Here is a 24,736-nt window from a genome sequence, read left to right on the forward strand (position 1 = left end):
TCATATGAGTAAAAATATAGAATAGTTGGATTTATATGTCATAATAGAACCCACTGGACCAAGCTTTACTTTCTTCCTGACTGAGTTTTTAACTCTTCTTTTTCCTTCATTGCCCTCTGCTTCAAGTTGTTGCATCTTTGCCTCATGTTCACCTAGTATGTTGTAAATTTCCCATGTCCTTTTTGCCTTTGGGCTCTGGTCGCCCATCTCAGGTAACCTATATCCTAGAAAGAGTTTGTCATAGTCTGTATTTGAGTCTTCGCGTATTGTTTGCATGACTCTTTCCTGAGTTTCCGGTTCAAGCTCTTCAAACAGTGCCTGTCCATATGGAATATGCTCGTTTCCAAATATATGTTTTTGTAGCCATTCTGGTTTTCTTTCCATGTTACCAATAATATCCTTTGTGAATGGGAAAGCTTTTACCCAATCTTTCAGTCTTGCGTCGTTTATTTCTGTAGTTGGTTTTATTTTGTCAAGGAACATGTTTTTCAATACTAACATTTCATTTGGTACTGTCCATTTGAGTTTTCTTAAATATTCATCCCTTCTCGGTTCATTGTCTGCAAAGTAAGTTTTTATGACATTTTGTAAACTTTCGTTTGCAAGGTCATGTACAATAGGTTCTCTTCCTTCTATCTCCCTAACTTTCTTTCTAAACTCTTCACCAAATATACCATCTCTATGGTTCTGTGTAGTTCTTTGAGATAAATGTTTTAGAACGTCAGGTGTTATATTTCCATCAGCCATGTTCATTTCATACTGGTCCAAAATATCTGCATGTTTCATATCTTTCAATGGCATTAAAGCCGCGCTTAAAATACCAGCTATATCTGGTTCACCATTGACTTCCATTGCGTCTACAACTTCTTGGAATTGAGGTTGTAAGTTTATGAACCACCTATCCGGGTTAGCTTTATGACCCCATCTCATTGTAGTTCCATCGTCTGCAGAAACAAAAGTAGGTTTGTTTCCATCTTGGTTAGGTTCTGAATGAACTTTAAACAATGTTTCATTTCTATATGTTTTCTTGAAATTTAACCTTTTATTTTCACCGAGTTCATCCGAAGATTGAACGTTAAATGCTCGTAAGTAAAAAGGGTTGTTGTATTTGTGTACATTTTCTTTCAGTACTTTCATTCTATGCTGATATTTTCATCTGGTGTTGGAGTCTTTTGTATGTCGGCAAACATTTTTCGATATTCTTCTACTATGTCAGCCGAATCTTTCTTAGACTCTTGGAAAGATTCCATATTCACCTCATGCTCTTGTTGAGGGTCAAGATTTTTCGGCTGTTCCAAATCTTCATCTAGTTCTGTGAAGTTAGTTTCCAAAGGAGTGACTTGTTCGTTTCCTTCAGGCTCTTCTAGCTGTTGTTGCTGAACTATTTCTTCCATGTCTGGTTGTATCTGAACTAGTTCTTCCTGTGGAGTTTCTTGTACCTCATCTGCTGGCATTTCATATATTCCGAGACCGTTTTCAACAATTTCCCTATCTACGTCATCCGCATTCATAAGCTTTTGTTCTTTCGTTCCGTCTCTATTTTTTACGCGTTTCATGACGAAAGTTGAATTGTCATTTAGCTCTGACATCAAATATCTCGGAGTAAATTCATCCATGTCATTTGGATGATATGCTATTAAATCATATCCCTTAGCGAGCTTGTATTTTCCAGGTTTGAGATTATATCCGTTTTGGTGCTGAGCCATAAAGCTAAATAGGTTCGGGTCAGTATTTCCATCCTTGAACTTTCCAATAGCTTCTTTATATCTGTCACTAAAGTCAACAGTATCTGGGAAACCACACTCTTCTTTAAGCATTTTTAAGAATTCTTGGTTTCCTTGTTCTCTACTTCTTTTATGTCCTTGCTCTGTTTGTGGTTGTTGTTGTGCAGGGTTTTGAACTGTTGGTTGTTGTGCAGGGTTTTGAACTGTTGGTTGTTGTGTTGGTTGTTGTGTTGGTTGTTGTGTTGGTTGTTGTGTTGGTTTTGGTGCATGCCTGTGTCTGTGTCCATGTGACGATGTAAATGTTTTAGGTAGTCCTGGTGCAGGTGCTTCTCTTGGAGGGTTTGGTGGTATATAAGTTCCACCAGCTGGCACATATGTTCCATCTGCAGCGTAATGTCCTACCTGACTTTTCGTTTTTAAGAAAGCATTTACTAGGTCTGTTTTGGTCTGTTGTAACTCTTTTTCTTGACTTTTCACAACAGTTGCTCTAACGGCGTCATAGGCACTTTGAACTGCCTGTCTCGTTGCTGCATCTGTTATTTTCGTCATATTTTGTGCTACTTCTCTTAACTCTTTGTCGAAACCTTCAGACTTCAGTTTCTTTCCAGATGAGAAGTCGTTCACTTGTTTCACCTTACTATGAAGAGCTTCGAAGGCGTTCTTAAAGTCAGCATTTGTTAAAGCTTCATTTGAACTGTCTTCATCCGCTTGTATTTTTGTCCTTATTGACCCTATGAGTTGGGCTGCTTTAGCGTTGGCTTGGGCATCTAACCAGTCATTATTAGCTTTTATATATTCTGCGCTTTTCATTGCCTTTTGCATGCTGCGTCGTTATTTTTACTTTCTTGTGCTAAGTTTTCATACTGTACGGTTTGGTTTTGCAACTGTAAAAGTTTTTCTGCCTTTACATTTGCTTCAACTTCTTTTTTATACTCATCGCTATCCATATATGTCTTCAGGGCTTTTTGTTTTATCTCTTCATCTTTCAGTATTTTATATTGAGTAGTATGGTTTTTCAAATTTATGACATCTTGTTCCATTTTTTGCTACTTCTGCTGCTTTTTCTGACACTTTTTTGCATATTCCTCTGTACTTAGTTCTTTCAGTTGTTCTTCTTTCTTCTTTTTCTCTACGTTTAACTCATTTAGTTTCTTTGTGTGTCTGTCATATTCTAGTTTCTTTTCGTTTTCACTTATTTGCTTCTGTATGTCTATGTTTGACTTTTTGACATCTGTTATTTGATTTTTGAGTGAACTCAATTCATTTGACTTTGAGGGTTTATAAGCTGTTCCGTCTGCAGCTCCACCATAGCCTGCCATTTTCGCTAAAAGTCCCGCTCTTAAACCTCCACTCTGTGCACCAATGACTCGGTTTAAAAGCATAGGATTGCTTGACATTTGTTGCAACATAGTGGGGTCATTCAGCATTTGTTGTTGCAACTGTTGTTGTGGTGTTAGTCTTACTATTGGATGTTTCAATGCTCTCTTCCTCTTACGTATATTCTTACGTAGCTTACGTGGCATTTTAAGTGAAGTTAAAAAGCGGTTTTTGACAGATGTTTTATTGTGACTTCTTCGTAAAGACTTTGTTGAGACTTCTTCGTAAATGACCCAAAAATATATTTTAGGGTAGAAGGGTATATCTAACCTCTTTTCTAACCTCTTTTCTACCCTCTTGAATTTTCATGAATTTCTTCGTAAAGACTTTGTTAAGACTTCTTCGTAAAGACTTTGTTGAGACTTCTTCGTAAAGACTTTGTTGAGACTTCTTCGTAAAGACTTTGTTGAGACTTCTTCGTAAAGACTTTGTCAAGACTTCATCGTAAAGACTTTGTTGAGATTTCTTCGTAAATGACCCTAGTAGTATATTTTTGGTGTAAATTTCATGAAAATTCAAGAGGGTAGAAAAGAGGTTAGAAAAGAGGTTAGATATACCCTTCTACCCTAAAATATATTTTTGTCTGATTTACGCTCATTACGATGAAGTTTTGACAAAGTCTTTACGAAGAAATCTTGACAAAGTCTTTACGAAGAAGTCTTGACAAAACATTTACGAAGAAGTCTTGACAAAACATTTACGAAGAAGAAGTCTTGACAAAACATTTACGAAGAAATTCATGAAAATTCAAGAGGTGAAAAATGAGGTGAAAAAACAGGTGAAATCTCACCTCTTCACCTAAAATATATTTTTATTGAATTCTGTATAATATTCTGAGTAATATGACAGATGTTTATATAACACTTTCTCCGGTTTATAGGACCTCTCTCATATTCTATCTTGTCATATCAAAACTCATAGTCATGTTTGTCCTCTAAGACTTCATTTATACTAAACATCTTCAGGGCTAGAAGGCACGAAGTGCCTGGAAGCCCCACTCCCTTTTTTTTTTTTTTTTTTTTTTTTTTTTTTTGCATTATATTTCCACTCATTATATTCGTAAATTTTGAGGTTTATCATTCGCTTTTAAGATCATTGAATTTGATTTTTATATAAAATAGTTATATATTAGAAAATAATATGAGTTTATGTGATATTATTTTTCAGAAGATTTCATTCTATATGCCTATGAAAAGTACTCTCAAAACTAACTTTTTCCTAATTATAATTAAATCTAGAATATTGTATTATGCTTAGTATTATTTCATTTTTCTCATTCAATTTAGAATTTACAAATGTCAAAAAATTGAGAGCTGTCACTTTTGATGAATTTCTGTTTATTACAGCATTGTTATTAATATGAAAATAAAGCTTATTTCAATGAAAATTGTTCTGCAAATTTATTTCACTTTTGACCTCACTTTTTCCGTAATTCAATTTATTACTTTTAATATTTTAGATCTTCATAATATCATTTGAAAAATTAACCATATAAAAAAATCAAGTTATCAATTCACTTTTTCCGTAATTCAAAAATCAAAAATATAAATAATATATCTTTTTATCAAATATTATTATTATATTCTATGAAAAATGAGGTCCGGAAATTTTGCGGATTCCCGTAACTCAATTTTACGGAAAAAGTGCAGTAAACTATTCAAAATACGGAAAAATTGGTGTAAACTAATGATTTTACGGTAAAATCACGGAAAGTCCCGGAAGAATATATGTGCCTATATGAAATTATACAAAAATGAATCAAACGCAATTTTAAAAGATTGTTCTTGTATTATAAATGCTATTCGCAGATTTATTAGTTGAAGAAAATTACCAAATTTTTGCCGATTTACAAAAAATGATTTACAAAGCATATTTTTATAAGGCTTTAAAAATCTTTAAAATGTGACCGGTGACGGAAATCCATGGTAACCAACCGCGGTTCCCGTTTGGAATGCCATAGTAAAAAGTATGGCAGTCCCAACGGGAACCGCGGTAATTTACCGAGGTTTCCGCACACCGGTCCCTTTTTTTAGGAATTTTTTCGATTAAAAAATATGCTTTGTAAATCATTTTTTGTAAATCGGCAAAAATTTGGAAATATTCTGACGACAATAAATCTGGGAATAGTATTTTAAATACGAGAACAACCTATTTAAAAGTGTTTCGCTCGATTTTGTATAATTTCAAATTTTCGCATATAGCTTTCCGTGAATTACCGTGATTTTACCGCCACAATCAATAGTTTACGACACTTTTCCGTAAGTTGAGTAGTTTACTGCACTTTTTCCGTAAAATTGAGTTACGGGAATCCGTAAGATTACCGTACCTCACTTCTAGTTGAAAATAGCATTAGTATATAATAAATAGATATATTATTCATATTTTTGATTTTGAATTACGGAAAAAGTGAGTTCAGAAACTTCCAATTATTATTTGATTAATTATGTTAAAAATACTATAAGGAATTAAAATACATAATGTTGAAATTTGAATTACGGAAAAAGTGAGGGTGAAAGTGAAGTGAAAAAGTAAGATATTTTTTTGTTGAAATAATCATAGTTGTACAATTTTGAAACTATATGTAAAGCTAGAAATTGAATAAATTCAAAAACAAAAATTGTTTATTCTTATTAATAAATTTATATTAATCAATATTTGAACAACCCGTAATTAAAATTGAATTCCTCTTAAAATTTAATCCATACGTTAATTTTTAATTTGCTCGGCGAATGCCGAGCTTCCCTACTTCTCTTGTCATTCCTTCAAAAACTCTAATCTCATCGCACTTACAAACATCATGATTTGATGTATTGTCGAGAAATCTTAGACTTGTTTGTCATTTGATTATAGCATTTGAAAGTCATCTCGAAAATCGATTAACAAGACAATTTCCCAAACATCTACATACAAGTAGATGATGGTAAACCCATTAGAGTTGTTTTGCTATGATTCCTCCAATCTTATGATGAGAAAAATCAATATCAAAACAGCTCTAATCGAACATTCTACAACAGCTTAGCATCCAGCTAGTTCCAAGTAATGCGATTACAACATCAACGGCCAAAGCCTTTCAGAGTCCTTTACAATCTTTCTTCTCATCTCAATGTGAAGTGGCCCCAAACGAACTACAAGCTGACGTTACAACGCATTACAACCCGGTTAATACGAGCATATACATTAGAGCTGCTTGTGTTATGATCTCCCTCATCAATTGATGAGAGATCTCATTATGAAGCAGCTCCAATCGAACTAAAAACCTACATACAAATGAGTGAAAACAAACTCATTAGAGTTGTGTTGCTTTGATTTCTCTCATCAGAAGATGAGAGATACCAGAACAAAACAACTCTAATCAAACTTTCTACACAACTCAGCACAGTATCAATGCAAAGTAATGCGTCTGTATCGTTAACAAGCAAAGTTGTTTCGGGTCCTTAGTTAGTATACATATAATGTGTACGGAGGCACTGCGAGCCTCCTTACCCATTATATGTGAATTTGACACTTTACAAAACCGTTAACGTATATTTTACAACACAAACACAAACACCAACTTAACCTTAAATATTTATAAAGCCGCCAACCACTTCACCTCACTAACGTTTTCACAAACGACTTCACTACTGTAAAAAATAAACGTTCTCACTTACAAAAGTATTGCAACTCTTCCCATTGCTGTGCTTCACACACTAGTTCATATTCTTCAGTATCGCTGCTGTCGCTCCAATCGTCAGAGTCAAAGTCACTGTCAAAATAAATGTTAGTAAGTTTTGACAAAGCTAATGAAACACGCTTACCGTTTGTATCGTATGCTTGTATAAACTTTCCATTCTTCATTCCTTCATAAACGCTCAAACTAACTTTACCCTTTCTCCCTCGTATCTGATAGAATGTATTTTCACGAGGAACGAAGAACAAATTCTTGAACTCATGACCGTTGTAGTTTGTTATCTCAATAGTTTTCGTCATTTATATAAAAAAAATAAAAAATAAACTTAAAAATTAATGATATCACCACCCTCACATGTATGAAAACATAGCACAAAAATAAATTTAGGTGAAGTGGTGAAATCTCACCTCTTTTTTCACCCGGTTTTTCACCCTGTTGAATTCATTGCTTTATAACTCTCTTCCTTGGTTTTCTTTTAGTTGCTTTCTTCACGGCTGTCTCCACTTGACTGTCTTTCTTCTTCGTCCATAATGATACCAATTACTTCCACCAGTCAATGGGTCAAATGGTCGTTCATAAGGGTTTCCATACATTCCATAAAGGTCCGTATGGATAAACCGCTGGTGGAGAAGAAACATTTTCTTAGTTCCATCGACTCTATTAAAATGCATTGTTTTCACCTTTCATCTGGTCATATAAAGTCTTTGCGTGTTTTGCAAATCATCGTCCTTCCTAAAGCATTTTCTGACTCAATCGCAACCAAATTGGATGCTTTATTTATGAGCCTTATTTTATTTAATCTTAACTTCTTTGCAACCCAGCCTCCAATCTTTCCTTTATTTGCATCTAATGTCTTTGAAACCCTTCCTCCACTCATTTTATTTACTGGGTCATAAGCTCCAAGTGCTTTTGCTCCAAATGCTAATGCTTTTGTTCCCATTGCGCCTAAAGCTGCCCAAGCTACCATTTACACCATATTAAAATCATCTCTCTTCAATATTATCTCATAAAAGTTCTCGTTACTGGAGAAAGTCAATGAAACATAAGCGTTCTCACAGGCTTCGCCCTCACCGCTTTGCGGTCTATCTAACTTCTTTCTTATATCATCTATACGCTTCAAAATGTCTGAACAATTGCTAACATCTTCTACAACAGTTATTTCATCATGAATGACCTTCAAGAACAAGCTCATTTAATATGCTATTAAAATCATCTCAATAATGAGTCCATCCTTTCCATCTTTAGGTAGCACAACATCTTTCATTGAAGAAGGTTCGACAAGTCTTATGTTAAACTTACTGACAAAGTTTGTTATACTATAATGCTTTGGCGGCGAATACATATAGTTTGAAAGACATAATATAGATTCTTCAGCAAATTCACTTATACTGGATTTTATAACAATGTTCTCACGAGACCAAACGCCACCAATTGACAATCTTGTAAGCAATCCTGCTGAACCTTCAACTGTAAACGTCGATGGTAACATTCCACGAAGGTCATCTATTGACATCGTTGAGTCACTGTATTTAAATATTTTCTTAAAGCAATCGTCATTATCTAACCATGCAATAGCTTTGAAGTTTTCATTCGAATATACATCTGCTTCATTAAATGTAAAACCTGACTTCCTTGCAGAGATGACTTTAAAATCTATTGAGTTTGTTTCAAAATTATATGCTATGGTAACTTCTGAAGGTAATGGATGTCCTTCCGCAGTAAGTTGTTCTCTCACTACCGTTTGAAGCTTTGTGTTAAAAACTTTCATGTCATCTCCTGTGTCTAGGTTCACATACACAGCAACAGGGAAACTATCTTGCTTCTTTGTTTCATCATTATACCTCAAAACATTAAAGTTCTTCAATAATATTGTTCTTCCTGCTGGAATACTTCGAACCTGTCTGATTTCAATAGCTTTCTCACCTCCTACATACTCTACCCAGTATCTTGGATATTCATAAGTATACTGACTTTCTTGAATTTTGGTTGGTTTCATCATAACATGTTCATAGTATATCTTTATACTCTTGTCAGTTAGACTCGGTGCTATGTTCTGAATATTTCTGACTTGCATTTTTAATGGAGATAAAATGAAGCATTTAATACATGATGTAGATGAAGACATGAATGAAACTACAGACAAACTTAACTCTTCTCTTATTCTTCCTTTCAGCAAAGATTATGAATTCTGTTCAAATGGCGTTTATTTCTATTGTGGAAAGATGGGGTCAGGAAAGACATTTAATCTCATTCGTCATATTCTTATAACAGAACGTTTAGGAAATGACTCATATTATGACCAAATCATTATATCAGTAACTTCAGACTCTATGGACTCAACAGCGAAAACATTTATGTCAAAAGTTCAAGCCTCTGTCGTTAAAGTTCCAGATAGTGAACTCATTGAATTTCTTCAACGTTACATTCGACGTAAGAGAAAATATTATGCCATCGTAGAGTTCATACAGTCAGGAATGCAAAAGACTTCTGAGGAGATGGAAAGAATTATTGACAAACACCACTTACGTCAATACTCAGGAGTTTACGATATGAAACGACTTACAAACTACATTCTGTCAAAACTTTCAAAATACCCCTTCAAAAAATATCCATCAAACACTTTATTAGTTTGTGATGATTTCGCTGGTAAAGGTTTAGTGTCAAAACCAGACTCACCATTAGCTAACATCATTACTAAAGTCAGACATTACCACTTAACTGTAGCAATACTTATGCAAACATGGAGGTTTTTAGCTTTAAACATAAAACGTCTCATAACTGACTTCGTTATCTTTCAAGGTTTCTCACGTTATGATATTGAACTCATTTGGAAACAGTCAGGTATAACATTACCTTTTGAAGAAATTTGGGAAGCATATAAGTCTCTCATCTCTCCTCGTTCATACCTTGAGATTCATATCATGACTAATACCATTAAAGTCAAAAATATTCCATGGGAACGACCAACATTGTTTTAAAGTTTAACCTTCAATTGACTGATGGTAAACAAATTCCATGCATCTCTGTCGCCATTTCTGTTAATATTTTTGCTGTCATTCATATCATCCACTTCCCCATCCGTTAGCTTTTGAGGATATGCGTTAGAATAGCTGTTCTTAAATGAAGGCTTTTCACCTTTGAGAGCATAAACTCTATAACTTTCTGCATACTTTATGTTTGAACCTCCTGAGCCATCATTGACATAAATTTTTATAGGCTTCCACCCTTTGTTCATGTTCCTGCTTCTTCCCTTAGCTCTTTTGTTCAGTAGTTCTACATCTTTATACACAGCACCTGTCTCAGTGAATTCAACAATATTTTCATTCGTTAGCTTTACATTCAAACCCTTGTCGAGTATATTATTCATTTCATACATATAAAAGGTTTTTATTCTATATGAAATGAGAAGCAAATCCATCTTAGCTGGTGCCGTTAATGTTCCAATTGAACCAACATCAAATGTTGACTCACGAACGACAAACAATATTGTCATAAAGAACTATAGTTCAGAGTGTTTGAAAGAACCAGAACCAGAGCTGAAATCCGTGAATTTAAACTCAGCTTCAAACGCTAACGCTACATCAGATGTTAAGTTAGAGTATCCACCACTGGACCAAATTCTTTCAAGAGAAGCCAACGACAACCCTTACACAAATGTTCAAACAAATCCTTCAGATAACGTAGACCATTACCTTCTTCAGTTATACCAAACAATTTTACTCAAAGACGATAAGAAGCTTTTGACAAATCTTATAAGCAAGAACCAAATAATTCTAACAAAGGAGGACCTTGAAAATGTTATATCACGAATAACAGGAAAACAATGTGTCATTGACTATCTCGACCCTGAAATCGAATGCTGTGGTCAAACGCCAATATTCATGAAAATAGGTAACATCCGCATCATTGAAACACCAGGAACTACAGGAGTTGAGTTTAAGTATAAATATTCGAATGAATACACAAAACTATCTACTGACTATAAGCTTTGTTTGAAATATGTTTTAGTAAATTAAAGCAGTCAGGAGGGCTCTTTGAGCCCATCTTGGCGCTTTGCGCCGTCAGTCAAAAAATTTCAAGTTAGCAATTTGTAATATCTATCCAAAACTTCTTCAACAGTATCGAACTCATCTTCATAATGCAAACCTAATCTTATTGACTTGGTGCAGTTTTCACTAACACAATATTTTTCTGTTCTCTTGACTGACATAACTAACTCATTTGTTTCATCAAACAGCAACAACCAAAGTTCATGACCTAATACATAACATTCATACTTTATATTTTTAGCTCTGAGTTCTCTTGTAAGCTGTTGCATTTAATATTTTCTAAAAAGTCAACTTCAACAGTCATTCGCACTGGTGCCTTCAGTTCTACAGGCTCTCCTTGAAAGTCAACAAGTCTGAATTGCATGTCTTTCAAATTATGTGGACTAATGCGAACCCATTTACCTAAATGAGTTGCTATGACAGGAACGTTTGGAATGAACATTGAATTTACTTCATAACAGAAAGACTTATATTCTACTGAACCTTTACTATTAACTCCTGAAATACCTGTGACATTAGCTATTTTTGACTCAACGTACAAACAGTTGCCATAACATACATATGGAACAGATTTCATCTCAATCGTTTTGTCAACACTTTTCAAAGGAAATGTCATATGGTATGCTCCCAGAAGCAATTGAACTCTATGACTCATTCGTGTTATCTTAAACTCCTTCGCATAACTGAACTTCAAAACTCCTGCAATAAGTTTAACATTCATTAAGTTTTCTTCGTTATCCTTGTTTATTGTAGTATTTATGAGAGCATTTAACACTCCAGCTAATGTTTCCATCTTATATTCTACATTATTGTGAAATCTTATTTCGTGCTTCTTTCCATCTATTTCAATCTCTATGAAATCTGCTTCATCTGTTATGACAAAAGTTGCGATAGTATTGAAGTCAACAACTCTGAAAGCAAGCGCTTCATTCTGAAGACCTAAGTTTGTTTGTAGCTTTACTGTCCCGTATTCGTTTGGGTCTGTACTTTGCAAATAGAACAACATTTTATTCTCATTAAAATATGACTATTGCTGCATATGCGTATGAAACAAATGAAGCAAGAAGAGCACATGAACTAGTAAACGAAAACTCAACTTTAACCATTGAAGGCAATGATTTAGTCATTGACGATGGAAAAACTAAAAAAGTCATTGATTTCGATACTTTTAACACTTATGACCCATTCATTACAATAAGTAAAGTTCCTATCATAAATGATGGAACGGTGCAATATATAAATTCTACAGTAGATGCCTCATTAGTGAAAGTATTAAATGTTCTCATTGAATTGTTAAAGAGCTTTCGATTTGACGACAACATTAAATGCCTAAAGAATTTAGTCATGAATGAGAAACAAATTCTCGGCGTTGCTGGTAACAGTAATGATGTACACCTTATGACATTAGAATATTATAACGAACATAAAGATGAACTGAAAGGAGAGAAGGGTGACACCGGACCTCAAGGACCACAAGGAATACAAGGAATACAAGGAATACAAGGACCTCAAGGCGAAAACGGTTTGGATGGTGAAGATGGAAAGGATGGAAAAACTGCTAAATCATGGATATGGAACCTTATAAATACTGGTTTAACAGCTGATTCATATGGAGTTCTTCAATACCAAATCGGAAAGATATGGGCGGTACTTGGTGAAGAAGTTTTAGATGACGTTAAAAATGCTTTGAACTTCATTTCAAATGGTTCTGATACTATTAAAACTTTATCTGGTTGGATGCAAGAAACAAGGAGTCAAATAGATACTGTAAGACGTATAGCAAACAATGCACGTACGGGATTGGATACTTTACGAGAAGCACAAAATACACTAAAGGAAGCAAATGATATTCTTGGCTCAGTATCAGACATGCATGAAGATTGGCTTAAAGGTATTGACAAATCTTTAAAAAATCACAGTCAGTCTATTGCTGACTACAAGAAAAGTATAGATTTTTTACATAGTGCTATGGACGTACATGATGGAAGCATAAGGAACTTACTTAATGCTAACAATAACTTACCAGGAACTATTAAAGCATTTATAAAGTCCTTTGTAAAACCTGGTGCTCTAACATTTAGGTCTTTGAGAGCAAGAGCATTGAAGTCAAGAGATGCAGAAACTCCAACAGAACCTACAGAAGGAACTGAAACAACAGAAACTCCAGAAGAACCACCAAAACCAACAGCTAATGAAATATTGTTCGAATATTTTCCAAGGTACTCTGTTCTCATTGCATACATTCAAGAAATACTTAAGAAAGCAGACTTGACTTTAGGAGATGATGAAAGTTCTGTATATCTTTCGTTCCAGTTTCAAATAGCAGAACTTTTGAGACAGATATGCTTAATGTATGACAACATCTCTGATTTCACAAGATATGACGACGACCATGACCCCGAACACGGTGAAGAAGAAGTTTTACAAACATCCATTAAGACAGGAAAAGTTTTAACACAAAGTCTCATTATTGACACCAAAGATGGCGAAGTGGACGTTCTTCAAGAGCTGAAGAAAAATACTTCTTCGGGAGGTGGTGGTAGGCATGAACTTGAAATAAATGAGATAGAAGAGAAATTAGCCGAAAAAGCAGATAAAAGCCATGTTCATTATATAAGTTCAGATGAACAGATTATAACGGACTACCATGGATATTTAACACGAACTGAAGAAAGAGTGAAGACGGAAGATGTTAATGAAAGAAGATATAAATACATTCGTGCTAAAGGTTATGACATAAGCTGTACTGTACAGTATGACACGGGTAAAGCACCAGAAGCATTTGGTTATAACGATGAAATTTATGCCTCTAGTTTCTTTGTTAACGGTGTATTAGTTGAACCAAGATTTACTTTGAGAGTTAAGGCAAAAATAACTTTTGAAGATGCTATTAAAAGTAAAGCTGACAAGAACCATACACATGAATCCTTCACAACTGTTAGAGCAGACGAAATAATATTGAACTATGATTTGGGTTCAAGTGCACCTTTAGAGAATCCGAGTACAAGCGTAAAAGATACACTAAACAATTTAGATAACAGATGTATGAACATTGAAGGTCATGCCAGAAACTTTGAAGCATACGAACTACCAGCAATGTTAGATAAGAAAGCTGACAAAGAACATACACATAACTCCTTCTCAACTGTTGCTATAGAAAGTATTGAAGGAACGGTTGGCGGAACTGGTGGGGATGCATTATATTATAAACCTCCTAACTTTCCACAAGGTTTAACATCGAATGAAAACATAACAACGAAGAAAGACATTAGCTGTAAAAATGTTTATGTCATGGATGATGAAAATAATGTTAAATTCACTGCTCAAGATTTATATGATAAGAAAGCCGACAAGAACCATACACATAAATCCTTCACTACTGTTAGAGCAGACGACATAATATTGAACTATGATTTGGGTTCAAGTGCACCTTTAGAGAATCCGAGTACAAGCATAAAAGATACTCTTAACAATTTAGATAACAGTTGCAGGAATATCGAAGATCATGCCAGAAACTTTGAAGCATATGAACTACCAACAATGTTAGATAAGAAAGCCGACAAAACTTATGTAGATGAAAATTATGCAAAGAAGTCGGAAGTAAATGCTGCGCTTAATGGAAAAGCCGATAAAGAGCACGTGCATGAAGAATTTCAAACAATCAAGATTAAAGAAATTAAAGCATGCATTGAAATAGTAACAAAAACGGGAAGAAACGGTGCAACTGTACATGAACAAAAAATTTATCCTCCTACTTTTCCTAATGGTTTAATAACAAACAATATAAATATTGAAGATGGCAAAAAATTTATAAACGTTAAACATGAACTTCTAACAATGAAGGCTCAGATTCTTCAAACCATATATCCTATAGGCTCTATTTATACGTCAATGAACTCAACAAACCCAGCAAGTGTTTTAGGTTTTGGTACGTGGCAACAGATTGTAGATAAATTCTTATACTGCACTAACTCGTCAAATCAAACAGGAGGTTCGAAGAAAATTACTGAAGCAAACTTACCTGCGCACACTCATACAGGAACGACAAACTTTTCTGGCGACCATAGCCACTCATTAAGAGACCACCCATTATACAACTCAGACTATGAAGCTGGCAATGACGTTTTATCTCCATCTTATAACAATTCAGCAAAAAAGACATTTCGACCAACTGAACCAGGAGAAAATCATTCACACACTTTCACAACAAATCCAACAGGCTCGGGTGAAGATTATATGCCACCATTTATGACGGTTTATGCATGGTACCGCGTTCAATGAACGCACTTGAGCCTAGACCCTTTGGGTCAAGGCTTACCGTCTTGAATAAAATCTTTAACTTTACATAAATGAGCTTGAAAGAAGTATTCGAACAACATCCATGGAGGTCATTTAAGAAGTTCAATGAAGCTGCAAAGAGTTGGGGATTTACTAACAGAGCTGAAGTGAAAAGGTTCTTTGACAAAAATGTTGTACATCAAACAAAAATAAACCCTTACGACTACTTTTTACCAATTTACTCCAACGCTCCTGACGCATACCAATTTGACACTCTCATTCAAAGCAGAAAAGGAGGACATAAACCATTCCTCATCTTCATTAATGTTAACACTCGCAAAGCATATGCATATCCAATGAGGAATAAAGGAACTCGTGAAGTTTTAAGAGTTTTGCAGACGTTCGTGGCAGAACATCATCCCACTTCATTAACTTCAGACCAAGACAGTGCATACCTCAGCAATGAAATCACAGATTTTCTCATTAAGCATAACATAACTCACTACACTACTGAAGACCATAACCATAACATACTCGGCATCATAAACCGCTTCATAAGAACGCTCAGAGATTTAAACCAAGAGCGAGACTTTACCGAAGAAACAATGAAACATTTTCTCGAAGTATATAATTCCTCAACACATTCTACAACAGGACATACACCAAATTCAATGACACAACAACAAGAAGAAAAGTATATACAAAAGAAACGAAGCCAAACACAAAATATCAGAAATTCAACACAATTTACCCTCATTCCTGGTACAAAAGTTCGTGTAGTTCTTGACGACAAACCGTTGACAAAGAAACGTTTAAGGTTAAGTAGAAACTATTATATCGTAGACTCTACGCAATGTAATGGATATCTTATAAAAGCTGCTGACGACTCCATTGCGTTTTATCCTCGTCATAAATTAGTTGAAAGTAGTAATGGCAAACTTGCTGAAACCATTGACGAAGCAAAGCGAGGAGTGGTTATTGAAATACTTGGCTATAACATAAACGATGACACTTATAAAGTAAGATATGAAGGAGGCGTTGAAGATGTTATACCATCTAAGAACTTGAGAGAGTCGAAGCCAACACATCTGGGACCATTAGAGCGGGAGTACTGGAAAGATAAAAACATGCCAGAAAGAATAAGAAAAATTCTTCTAAACTAAATATATTTTATGTCTGAAGTTAATTAGTTAATAATGTAGCGGATGAACTGCAGAAATATATTTTAGTTGAGAAGGTTAGATCTAACCCGATAACTACCCTCTTGAATTTTCATGAATTTCCTTAAGATAGAAAAAATAAAGTTAGTTTTATTTTTATTTATTTTTTTATTTTGTATGTAAAGACAGTAATGTCAACATCAGAGAACACAACAACAGTTATAGTCCATGAAGCTATAAATGAAGAATACGAGTACATACAGTATAACAAACAGTTACGTCTCATTCGTTCAGTCAAAGACGATATGTACCAAATGCAAAGTATAATGAATGCTCTTCGTTCTACAAAGCAAGCATATCATTGGTTTGAAAACCAACAGACAAAATAACTTTTAGAAGAATTTCCTCATATGATTGCTTCCCTTGAAAAACCGGGGGAAGAGATTCCGTATGAAAATCGCAAGAATTTGGCTCCTGGTTTGAAAGGTTATTATGTTCATAGACTTTTAGTAAACGCTGTAGCAATGTGGACTTCACCTCGTTATGCTTGTTATATTTTCATGATGTTAGATGAACTATATAAAGCAGAACGTGGAGAGTTGGAAAAGAAACTTCAAGCAAAAGATGAAGTCATTGAATCCAAAGACAAAAGCATACAGAAAAGAATACCGCGTTCAGTACCAAAAGGAAAGGAAAAGAGTTATAAGTATATGATATATACTGAAGAGTTGGAGAAAGAAGAAGATAAAGATATGGTTATGTTACATTTAGTCAGAAGAAACAACAAGAGCTTTTATGACTTAGCTAAGATATATAAATCTGACAGAAACTGGTTCTATCGTGAAAACTTACCGATTTCAATGACACTGAATGAGCAAATAAAGGAAATTGTCAAAAATACTCTTCCTCAAACACACTATAACATCAAAGGTTGTACAATACTTACATTCAAAGAAGACTTAACATTACTGAAGGAAAAAATAACAGAATATTTCGACAACTTCAAAGAGGAAGAATGAAAAAAAATCTCGTCGGGTGCCATGTTAGGACCATAGTGGAGAAAACCACGATAAAAAACAAAACCCTTCGTCATTATTTTGTTTTTACCATTTAATTGTTTCCATAAATGCTCCGTGTCGAACATAATTGACGAAGGGAGAATTGTCTGATCGTCATTATTTTGTTTTTACCATTTAATTGTTTCCATAAATGCTCCGTGTCGAACATAATTGACGAAGGGAGAATTGTCTGATCGTCAAGTTTATTAGTTAACGGGAGGGTTAGATATATTCCATCGCAACTGAAAAATGATGACAACATGACATTTAGACAACAGTCCTGGAAATAAATTTTATCGTTAATGTTTACGTTAATGATTTCATTAATTTTTTCACGAATGTTTTCAGTGTCACCATCAGTTATTCAAAAATAAATTTTCTTATAAAGCTTCAGGGTCAATTTCTTCAACCATTTCACTTCCTTCGTCAATGTCAATAGAAGCTTCTTCAACCTTTGGTAAGAATTTCTGTATAACATCTTTGTTCGTTATTGTCTTCAGAGATGAAGGATAATATTTCACATTTGTTTCACCTTTCTTATATTCTTTCTGTTCGGAAAGATTTAAAGCAATACTGAAGAAGTCAACGTTAGAGTTCTTTATGACAGTATAATGAGTGTCTTTGACATTCACGAGGAAACTCTTTTGTTTCAAAACTACTGCTAACTCTTGTGAAGTATAACGTTTGCGGTCAATGACGATAGCTAATGGTCTGACATACTGACCAAACTTAGATTCTTTCACAAACTTCTTGTTAAAGATAACATTAACATTTGAAGCTTTATTGAACTCATTCTTGATGGTAGTAGCGAGAGCATTGTATGAAAAGAACTTGCAATCTTGCATGTGTTTCATTAAAATAAAAATATTAAATTATTTTGAAAAATAACTTTAAAAAATCTAATCTAATTTTTTCAAAAAATATTTTTTTTATTTCCTACTAAAGATGTATCGGAAGTTGTCTAAGTTAGAACACTCGGAAATACAACAACTTCTTACAGAAGCTAATATAGATGTTGCAAAGCATTACGCAACAAACAAAAAAGCACTCGCTGACATCCTCAATGACTATAATGGTGCAATAAGTTATGATAGAATTCATGAGTTCATAAAGCCGCAACGCGGCGAGGACGAAGTCCATGCAAGAGCATTTCCTTTAAATGACGTTGCTATTGACTTATATCATAGACGTTCAGTACCTCATGAAGTAAGAAGAGAAATGTTTGACATAACAAATGCAAACGTTGGTGAAACAAGAAGAAGAGACGACACACTGAAACAACAGAGAAGAGAGATGTTTAAGAGCGCTATAGAACAAGTTCGCAAAGCTAACGATGTCCTTCGTTCCATTGACGACAAACCAAAAGAAGGTGAGAGATGGTTAAAGAAAGATGAAGAGAATAGGAAGAGGAATGTTAAGACAGGCAATAGACTCATTGACTTTAACATCGAAGCTTTAGATGAACCAAACAGAGACTACTTACACAAACATTTCGGTAAGGTTTTCATGAGACTCTTAGAGAAGATTAAAATAAACTCCCAACAAAGATGGATGGTATGTTATAAACTTGGTGGAAAGTATGAATGTTCTACGTTAAACCTCAATAATATTGGAACATTACTACATCAGCTCTTGAAGGAGAACTTTATATCAGAGATAGAAGCAAATGCCGCAGGTATTGTTGAAATGCACTATGACTTCTTCTTGACAAACATAAAGAATATTACTGAAATAAAGATGTATGATTTAACAGAATATGAAGGCTTAACGATGTCAGATGTAAAGAAAGGCAAACCAAAAAAGAGACCATATAGAGATGAAAGCACACTGACAAATGACCAGAAAGCCATTTTGGAAGCTCTTAAGCAAACAGGAAACCCAGCACTTATAGAAAGCTTTTGGAAAGATAATGGTGAAAAGAAGTTTTATAAGAAGAGAAGCGGTCAGTTCTGGAAGTATCTTTGCACATTACCTATAAATCTTGAACGCTACCAAATCTTCAATGAACTGAACAAAAGAACTGCAACACTTATGACAGAAGATAACTGCTTCGTTTATGCTTGCATTCAGGCTGGAGTAAATGAAGAAACTATTGACCACATGAGAGAAGTCATTCGTGTTAGAGACTTTCCTCAAAGTAAAGTACAAGAAATTTCTGACGCAACAGGTATAGCATTTAATGTTACCATTGGTTACTTCAATGACTCAAGACATAATGAAATAAAGAGATACATACCAAAAGAATGTGAAACTGTTCGAACTATTGACTTACTTCTTGTTGAAGACCACTACATGCTAAATGAAAGATTACCAATGACAACATATTTCATTCGCAACTATATAGAAATCTTGAAGGAGTGTGGTGGAATGAACATTGAGAAACAGATGAAGATTTATACAAAGAGAGAGAACAAATATGTAGTTCGTTATGATAGAACAACACCGTTATGGGATGTTATGAAAACATTGTGGGAGTGCAAATATTTCGAACCTATTTCTTATGGAGAACTTTTCACATATACGACTGACTTATATAAACAGAACCTTGCACCATTTAAAGATTTGACATATGCTCCAAAGTATTGTGTACAACTGAAGAAGAAAGCCGAGTCAAAAGAAGTAAATAAAGCTAAATGTAAGTTCATTCCTGAGCACGTTTTCTTTGCTGACTTTGAATGTAGCACTGATGGAGTTCATAAAGCCTTTAACATTTGTTATGACAGTGAAGATGGTTCAGTGAGTGAAAGCATTTGGGGTCAGAACTGTGCAACAGAATTTTTGGAACGACTTCCTGACAAGAGTTTAATATATTTCCATAACCTCAGTTATGATATAAACTTCATCTTAAGACACATGACAGAAGTGAAAGGAACTCCCATCATTAAAGGTTCACGAACAATGCAGATAACGGGAATATATAAAGGTAAAGCAATCATTATTAAAGATTCATACACTGTTATAAATAAGAAGCTTAAACTATTTCCTGAAATCTTTCATTTACAGTGTGGTGAAAAGGAAGTATTTCCGTATCAATATTATTCAAGCTCTATATTAGCAAATGACAACAGAACTGGTGTCATTTCTGAAGCGTGTAAGTTTGTAAAAGATATTGATACGTTCATGAAAAACATAGATTCCATCAAAGGTTGCAGAATAGATGAAAACCACTTCGACTTAGAAAAGTATAGCACATTTTATTGCAAACAAGATGTAAGAATTTTAAGAGAAGGTTTTGTTAAGTTCCGCAATGACTTATTGAAAGAGTTTGATTTAAACGTTTATGACTACGTTAGTATTTGTTCTATTGCTAACAAATTGTTTGAGAACAGAGTATACTTCCCGAATGGAAATCTTTATGACCTCTCAAATAAACCAAGAGAATTTATTTCAGACGCATTCAAGGTGGAAGATGTATGTTGTCAGATAACATGAAACAAAAGAGCGAAAAGAAACTCATTGCTGACTTCGACGCTGTTTCATTATATCCATCAGCTATAGCAAGACTTTATACTTTAGAAGGAATTCCAAAGGTTATGAAGAAAGAAATGTAAGCACAGAGTATCTCATGAGACATTTATTCGATGACGACCAAAAGGAACCCATTGGTGAAAAGTTTATGTCTGGCTTCTTTGTTCTCATTAAGATAAAAGAGATTGGAATACATAGACACTTTCCTTTAATAGTTTGTGACCCTGAACTAAATCCAGAACTTAACGTTCCCAGAAGTTCAAACACTTGCTGTTTAATGTATGTTGACCATATAACATTACAAGACCTCATAAAATATCAAGGTGTCAAATGTGAAGTGTTGCAAGGATACTATTACGATGGAAACAGAGATATTAGAATAAGAGATGAAGTAAAGAAGTTGTTTGAGTTAAGGTTAAAGTATAAGAAAGAAGGAAATCCTTTGCAAGAAAATATAAAGCTCATTCTGAACAGTATTTATGGCAAAACTATTCTATCTCCTATTGAGTCAAAAATAACCATAGTAAATGACAAAGATGCTATAAGATATGCCATCAGAAACTACAACCATATAGTGAAGTTCGAAGGTTTGGATGGTTCAGATAAAACTATTTTCAAGCTAACGAAAAGCATTTGCAGACACTTTAACTTCTGTACACTTGGTGTTAATATTCTGTCAATGTCGAAGAGAATAATGAACGAAGTATTCTGTACTGCAGAAGATATGGGACTTCAAATATTTTACCAGGACTGTGATAGCATGCATATTTTCAATGAAGACATACCAAAGCTTGCAGCAGAGTTTAAGAAGAGATACGGTCGCGAACTTATAGGAAAGAACCTTGGTCAATTTCATTCTGACTTCGCAGAAATAACACCTGGAAAACAAAGTTTAGGATACAAGTCAATATTTTGTGGAAAGAAGACCTACATAGACTTACTCACTAACGATTTAAATGAAGTTGCATTCCATGCACGTTGCAAAGGTGTCAAACAAGACGTCCTTGCTTTAACAGCAAATGAAATGTTTCCTGAAGCTATACAATGCTATTACAATGAAGATAAGAACATTCACATACCTGTTGGAACATATGACAAAGACTCTGAGTTCAGTTTAATGAAACTTTACAAAGCACTTTATGACGGTCAAGAGATTGGATTTGACTTATGTAAGTCTGCTACACCTGCATTTGAAGAGAAGTTTAACTTTTCTATTCAGACTAAGACTTCAGTCATAAGAAAGCTTAAGTTCTGAGGTCATGAATGAGAAAAATAATGAGGTCATTTATTTTTGTCAGCAGTGAGGTCATATAAGATTATATTGACGTTTGAATGCACTGTATGAAATTTTTGTAAGTTTTCCTTTTACAGTCCATGCATTTACATACAGAGTTCCACATTTATTGTTTTCCATTACATGAAGCTCTCTATAGCGAATTCCATTAAAGAAATAGAAGAGGTCTTTTCTGGGTCATAGTATAAATCATCGAACTCATGTTTTCCATATGTTTTAACTTCAATGGAGTTTTCACCAATTTCATCTACATAGTTATAATTTATACCATTTGCTTTACATCTGTTTTTATTGTTTTGTTGTGATGTTACATATCTTAAATTTTCTATTCTACTGTCTGTTCGTATATGATTTATATGGTCTACTTGAGGTAAGTTGTCTGGGTTAAGTATGAATTGTTCTGCTATAAGTTTGTGCTTGAAGTATTTTTGACCGTTTAAACATAACCTATAATATCCATCGCTCATCCATTCACTCACAATTTTTCCTGTAGATTTTTTCCTAATATTGTGTGGATATTCTGTGTTAATTTCATAGTCATTGTCATGTTCGAGTGTTTGCCAATGTCCTTCACCTTCCATGCCTTTCACTCAAATAAAATTTTCAGAAAAAAATAAAACTAGCGTAGATTTTACAATACTGCGATGGTAGAGTTTAAGAGTTGTGCTTCAATGTAGAGACAGTCCTTATGGTCTGGAGGTAAGAACACTGGGCAGTTATGGTCATGAGTGGAGAACATGTCTATCCAAAACTCACGATTGAAGCCAGTTAATTTATAGTATTTAGGATTAGGAAGTGGTGAAGTTCTTGTATGACCAATGAACTCATTTTCAACTCCCTTACTTAAGTTTGAATATAATATAGCTTGCTTTCTATCCCAAATGCCAGGTGTTACAATCTTTGAAAATTCATTTTTCCTCGGAAGCATTGCATCATAATTGAAAACATTTTTGAAATCATCACTTGGTTCAGAGATTTGAAATCTTATACGTAATGGATTTTCTTTCTTTTTAGCTACTTCATTGAATGGTGAATATATAACAAACTGACAGTCATGAGTTCCATCTTCATTTTCATTAAATTCATAATGAAAGTCTATAAGTTGTGGCCGACTACCTTCTTCTTTCAGTTGTGCAAGAAACTCACGTAAAGGCTGTAAAGTTTGTACTTCAATGTTGAACTTTTTCTCGAACATCTCATTAAATGAAATCATACATTGCAACAATGTTGTATCGTCTTTAAAGTATTTGTATATGTGAATGTTTTGGGCGCTTAAAGACTGTTCGTCATTTTCTATCTCGACTTGAAGTATAAAGTCAACCTTTCTGAAAGCACGTGTTATATACATAGATGTTATGCCAATGTACTTCTCTTCATTTATGTTCACAATCCAGTCTGTTGGAAACTTAAACGTTACTCTGTTCCCCTTTATTTTGACGTCAGGGTTTTCACTACTGAACGCAACAGATAAAGGTATTTGTCTATACATTTAGTTCCGATAAAAATAACACATTTACTCTTTCTTTGCTTCAGCTTCTTTAGCTTTTGCTTCAGCTTCTTCTCTAGCTTTCTTCGCCAGCAAACGTGGGTTCTTCTGTCTTCCAGCAGCTAATGCAGCAAGTTGTTTTTCACTAAGTTTTCTCTTTGGTCTCTCTGGCTTTTGTTCTTGTTTTTGTTCCTTCAGTTCGGATAAAATTTGCTCACGAATTTCTTTCTTCAATGCTTCAACATCTATGACCCCTTGGGTCTTGTCCGTAGGGCTTGTCTGAGTCATTTGACTGCAGATAAAAAACAAAATTAAAACTTTAACCGATGTAAAATGAGCTTGTCAAAATCAGAGCGAGAGTCTATTATATTAAATGACGCAAGAGGAATACAACATCCTTTCTATTACGTAAGTCAGAGTAAAGATGGTAAAATATACGTAAGAAAAAGAAAGGTTCCATTAGCGAATGCAGAAAGCGACAACATTAAGGTGCATGGCACCGAGGGCGAAGCCCATGTTAAGCCTTCTATTCAAACTGAAAAGTCAATAGAACCAGAAGAAAAGAAGCCAGATGTACTTTCAATAACGAACCAAGAGCTTATTGCAAAATTCGTGAATTTCATTGAAAAACAAACCGAGTCAAAGAACCCTGACCCGCCAGTGAAAGAAGTTGAGACAAAAGAGAATGTATAGTTCATTGAAAATGTCAAGAAACAACTTCCACCACGAATGCCAAGAAGAAGAGTGAGAATAATGAAGTAAATAGATATTTTTATCTGAAGTAAATACATGCAGAACGAACAGCTAAACGAATTTACTCCAGCAGAGCATATTCATCAGATTCGCTCATATTTCGATATCATAGACAATGCAGTTCAAATTGGTGACACTAATAGAAAATATTCTGACGCAAAGATTCCATCACAACCTGGAACTGCTAAAGATAACACATGGGTAACATTCAATCTCTCACCTCCTGGTGAAAATATGTTGGACCTTTACAATACATTCATTACGTATAAAATGGAAGGTCAATTTATTGTAGATAAAGAAATTGGTTCAGGTTCCAATAAAACAACCCCACCAGGATTTTGGATTGGTTTCGATGACGCTTTCTATGCAGTTGCTGGATATCAAATCCTTGCAAATGGTCGTATCGTATATTCTCAAGA

At 34.4% G+C, this 24,736-nt stretch overlaps 14 protein-coding genes and 3 pseudogenes across 17 annotated transcripts, besides 4 other annotated features; 9 read left to right on the forward strand and 8 right to left on the reverse strand.

The window, feature by feature from the left end:
* Window positions 1–852, reverse strand: TVAGG3_0897390 (protein of unknown function, DUF4106 family; the record flags this gene model as incomplete). The annotated part of the gene is made up of 1 exon (XM_051251115.1): window positions 1–852. One exon carries the CDS (start codon window positions 850–852, stop codon window positions 1–3), a length of 852 nt encoding a protein of 283 aa, XP_051086590.1.
* A 200-nt stretch (window positions 853–1,052) lies between these two features.
* Window positions 1,053–2,273, reverse strand: TVAGG3_0897400 (annotated as a pseudogene). The gene has a single exon. A coding segment is annotated over exon 1 (1,221 nt).
* A 2,134-nt stretch (window positions 2,274–4,407) lies between these two features.
* Window positions 4,408–4,444: a mobile genetic element.
* Window positions 4,445–5,791: 1,347 nt separating this feature from the next.
* Window positions 5,792–5,865: a mobile genetic element.
* Window positions 5,866–6,198: 333 nt separating this feature from the next.
* Window positions 6,199–6,459: a mobile genetic element.
* A 78-nt stretch (window positions 6,460–6,537) lies between these two features.
* Window positions 6,538–24,736: part of a mobile genetic element that runs on past the window's edge.
* On the reverse strand, window positions 8,318–8,845 carry TVAGG3_0897450 (uncharacterized protein; the record flags this gene model as incomplete). The annotated part of the gene is made up of 1 exon (XM_051251116.1): window positions 8,318–8,845. A coding segment is annotated over one exon (528 nt), but the record flags the coding sequence as incomplete, so codon positions are not given.
* Window positions 8,895–9,417, forward strand: TVAGG3_0897460 (uncharacterized protein; the record flags this gene model as incomplete). Its single annotated transcript, XM_051251117.1, has 1 exon — window positions 8,895–9,417. A coding segment is annotated over one exon (523 nt), but the record flags the coding sequence as incomplete, so codon positions are not given.
* On the reverse strand, window positions 9,746–10,147 carry TVAGG3_0897470 (uncharacterized protein; the record flags this gene model as incomplete). The annotated part of the gene is made up of 1 exon (XM_001299595.2): window positions 9,746–10,147. One exon carries the CDS (start codon window positions 10,145–10,147, stop codon window positions 9,746–9,748), a length of 402 nt encoding a protein of 133 aa, XP_001299596.2.
* On the forward strand, window positions 10,173–10,787 carry TVAGG3_0897480 (uncharacterized protein; the record flags this gene model as incomplete). The annotated part of the gene is made up of 1 exon (XM_051251118.1): window positions 10,173–10,787. One exon carries the CDS (start codon window positions 10,173–10,175, stop codon window positions 10,785–10,787), a length of 615 nt encoding a protein of 204 aa, XP_051086593.1.
* Window positions 11,050–11,475, reverse strand: TVAGG3_0897490 (uncharacterized protein; the record flags this gene model as incomplete). Its single annotated transcript, XM_051251119.1, has 1 exon — window positions 11,050–11,475. One exon carries the CDS (start codon window positions 11,473–11,475, stop codon window positions 11,050–11,052), a length of 426 nt encoding a protein of 141 aa, XP_051086594.1.
* Window positions 11,953–13,110, forward strand: TVAGG3_0897500 (annotated as a pseudogene). The gene has a single exon. A coding segment is annotated over exon 1 (1,158 nt).
* TVAGG3_0897510 (integrase core domain containing protein family) lies at window positions 15,170–16,261 on the forward strand (the record flags this gene model as incomplete). The annotated part of the gene is made up of 1 exon (XM_051251120.1): window positions 15,170–16,261. One exon carries the CDS (start codon window positions 15,170–15,172, stop codon window positions 16,259–16,261), a length of 1,092 nt encoding a protein of 363 aa, XP_051086595.1.
* On the forward strand, window positions 16,450–16,647 carry TVAGG3_0897520 (KilA, N-terminal/APSES-type HTH, DNA-binding family; the record flags this gene model as incomplete). Its single annotated transcript, XM_051251121.1, has 1 exon — window positions 16,450–16,647. One exon carries the CDS (start codon window positions 16,450–16,452, stop codon window positions 16,645–16,647), a length of 198 nt encoding a protein of 65 aa, XP_051086596.1.
* TVAGG3_0897530 (uncharacterized protein) lies at window positions 16,822–17,277 on the forward strand (the record flags this gene model as incomplete). Its single annotated transcript, XM_051251122.1, has 1 exon — window positions 16,822–17,277. The coding sequence occupies one exon, from the start codon at window positions 16,822–16,824 to the stop codon at window positions 17,275–17,277; it is 456 nt and encodes a 151-aa protein (XP_051086597.1).
* TVAGG3_0897540 (uncharacterized protein) lies at window positions 17,697–18,170 on the reverse strand (the record flags this gene model as incomplete). Its single annotated transcript, XM_051251123.1, has 1 exon — window positions 17,697–18,170. One exon carries the CDS (start codon window positions 18,168–18,170, stop codon window positions 17,697–17,699), a length of 474 nt encoding a protein of 157 aa, XP_051086598.1.
* On the forward strand, window positions 18,262–19,238 carry TVAGG3_0897550 (organellar and viral DNA polymerase type B; the record flags this gene model as incomplete). Its single annotated transcript, XM_051251124.1, has 1 exon — window positions 18,262–19,238. A coding segment is annotated over one exon (977 nt), but the record flags the coding sequence as incomplete, so codon positions are not given.
* TVAGG3_0897560 lies at window positions 20,170–21,002 on the forward strand (annotated as a pseudogene). Its single transcript has one exon. A coding segment is annotated over exon 1 (833 nt).
* Window positions 21,464–22,039, forward strand: TVAGG3_0897570 (organellar and viral DNA polymerase type B; the record flags this gene model as incomplete). The annotated part of the gene is made up of 1 exon (XM_051251125.1): window positions 21,464–22,039. One exon carries the CDS (start codon window positions 21,464–21,466, stop codon window positions 22,037–22,039), a length of 576 nt encoding a protein of 191 aa, XP_051086600.1.
* On the reverse strand, window positions 22,710–23,273 carry TVAGG3_0897580 (uncharacterized protein; the record flags this gene model as incomplete). Its single annotated transcript, XM_001285093.2, has 1 exon — window positions 22,710–23,273. The coding sequence occupies one exon, from the start codon at window positions 23,271–23,273 to the stop codon at window positions 22,710–22,712; it is 564 nt and encodes a 187-aa protein (XP_001285094.2).
* Window positions 23,592–23,852, reverse strand: TVAGG3_0897590 (uncharacterized protein; the record flags this gene model as incomplete). Its single annotated transcript, XM_001285092.2, has 1 exon — window positions 23,592–23,852. One exon carries the CDS (start codon window positions 23,850–23,852, stop codon window positions 23,592–23,594), a length of 261 nt encoding a protein of 86 aa, XP_001285093.2.

This window comes from Trichomonas vaginalis, chromosome VI (genome assembly GCF_026262505.1).
Source record: "Trichomonas vaginalis G3 chromosome VI, whole genome shotgun sequence".
Taxonomy (NCBI): domain Eukaryota; phylum Parabasalia; order Trichomonadida; family Trichomonadidae; genus Trichomonas; species Trichomonas vaginalis.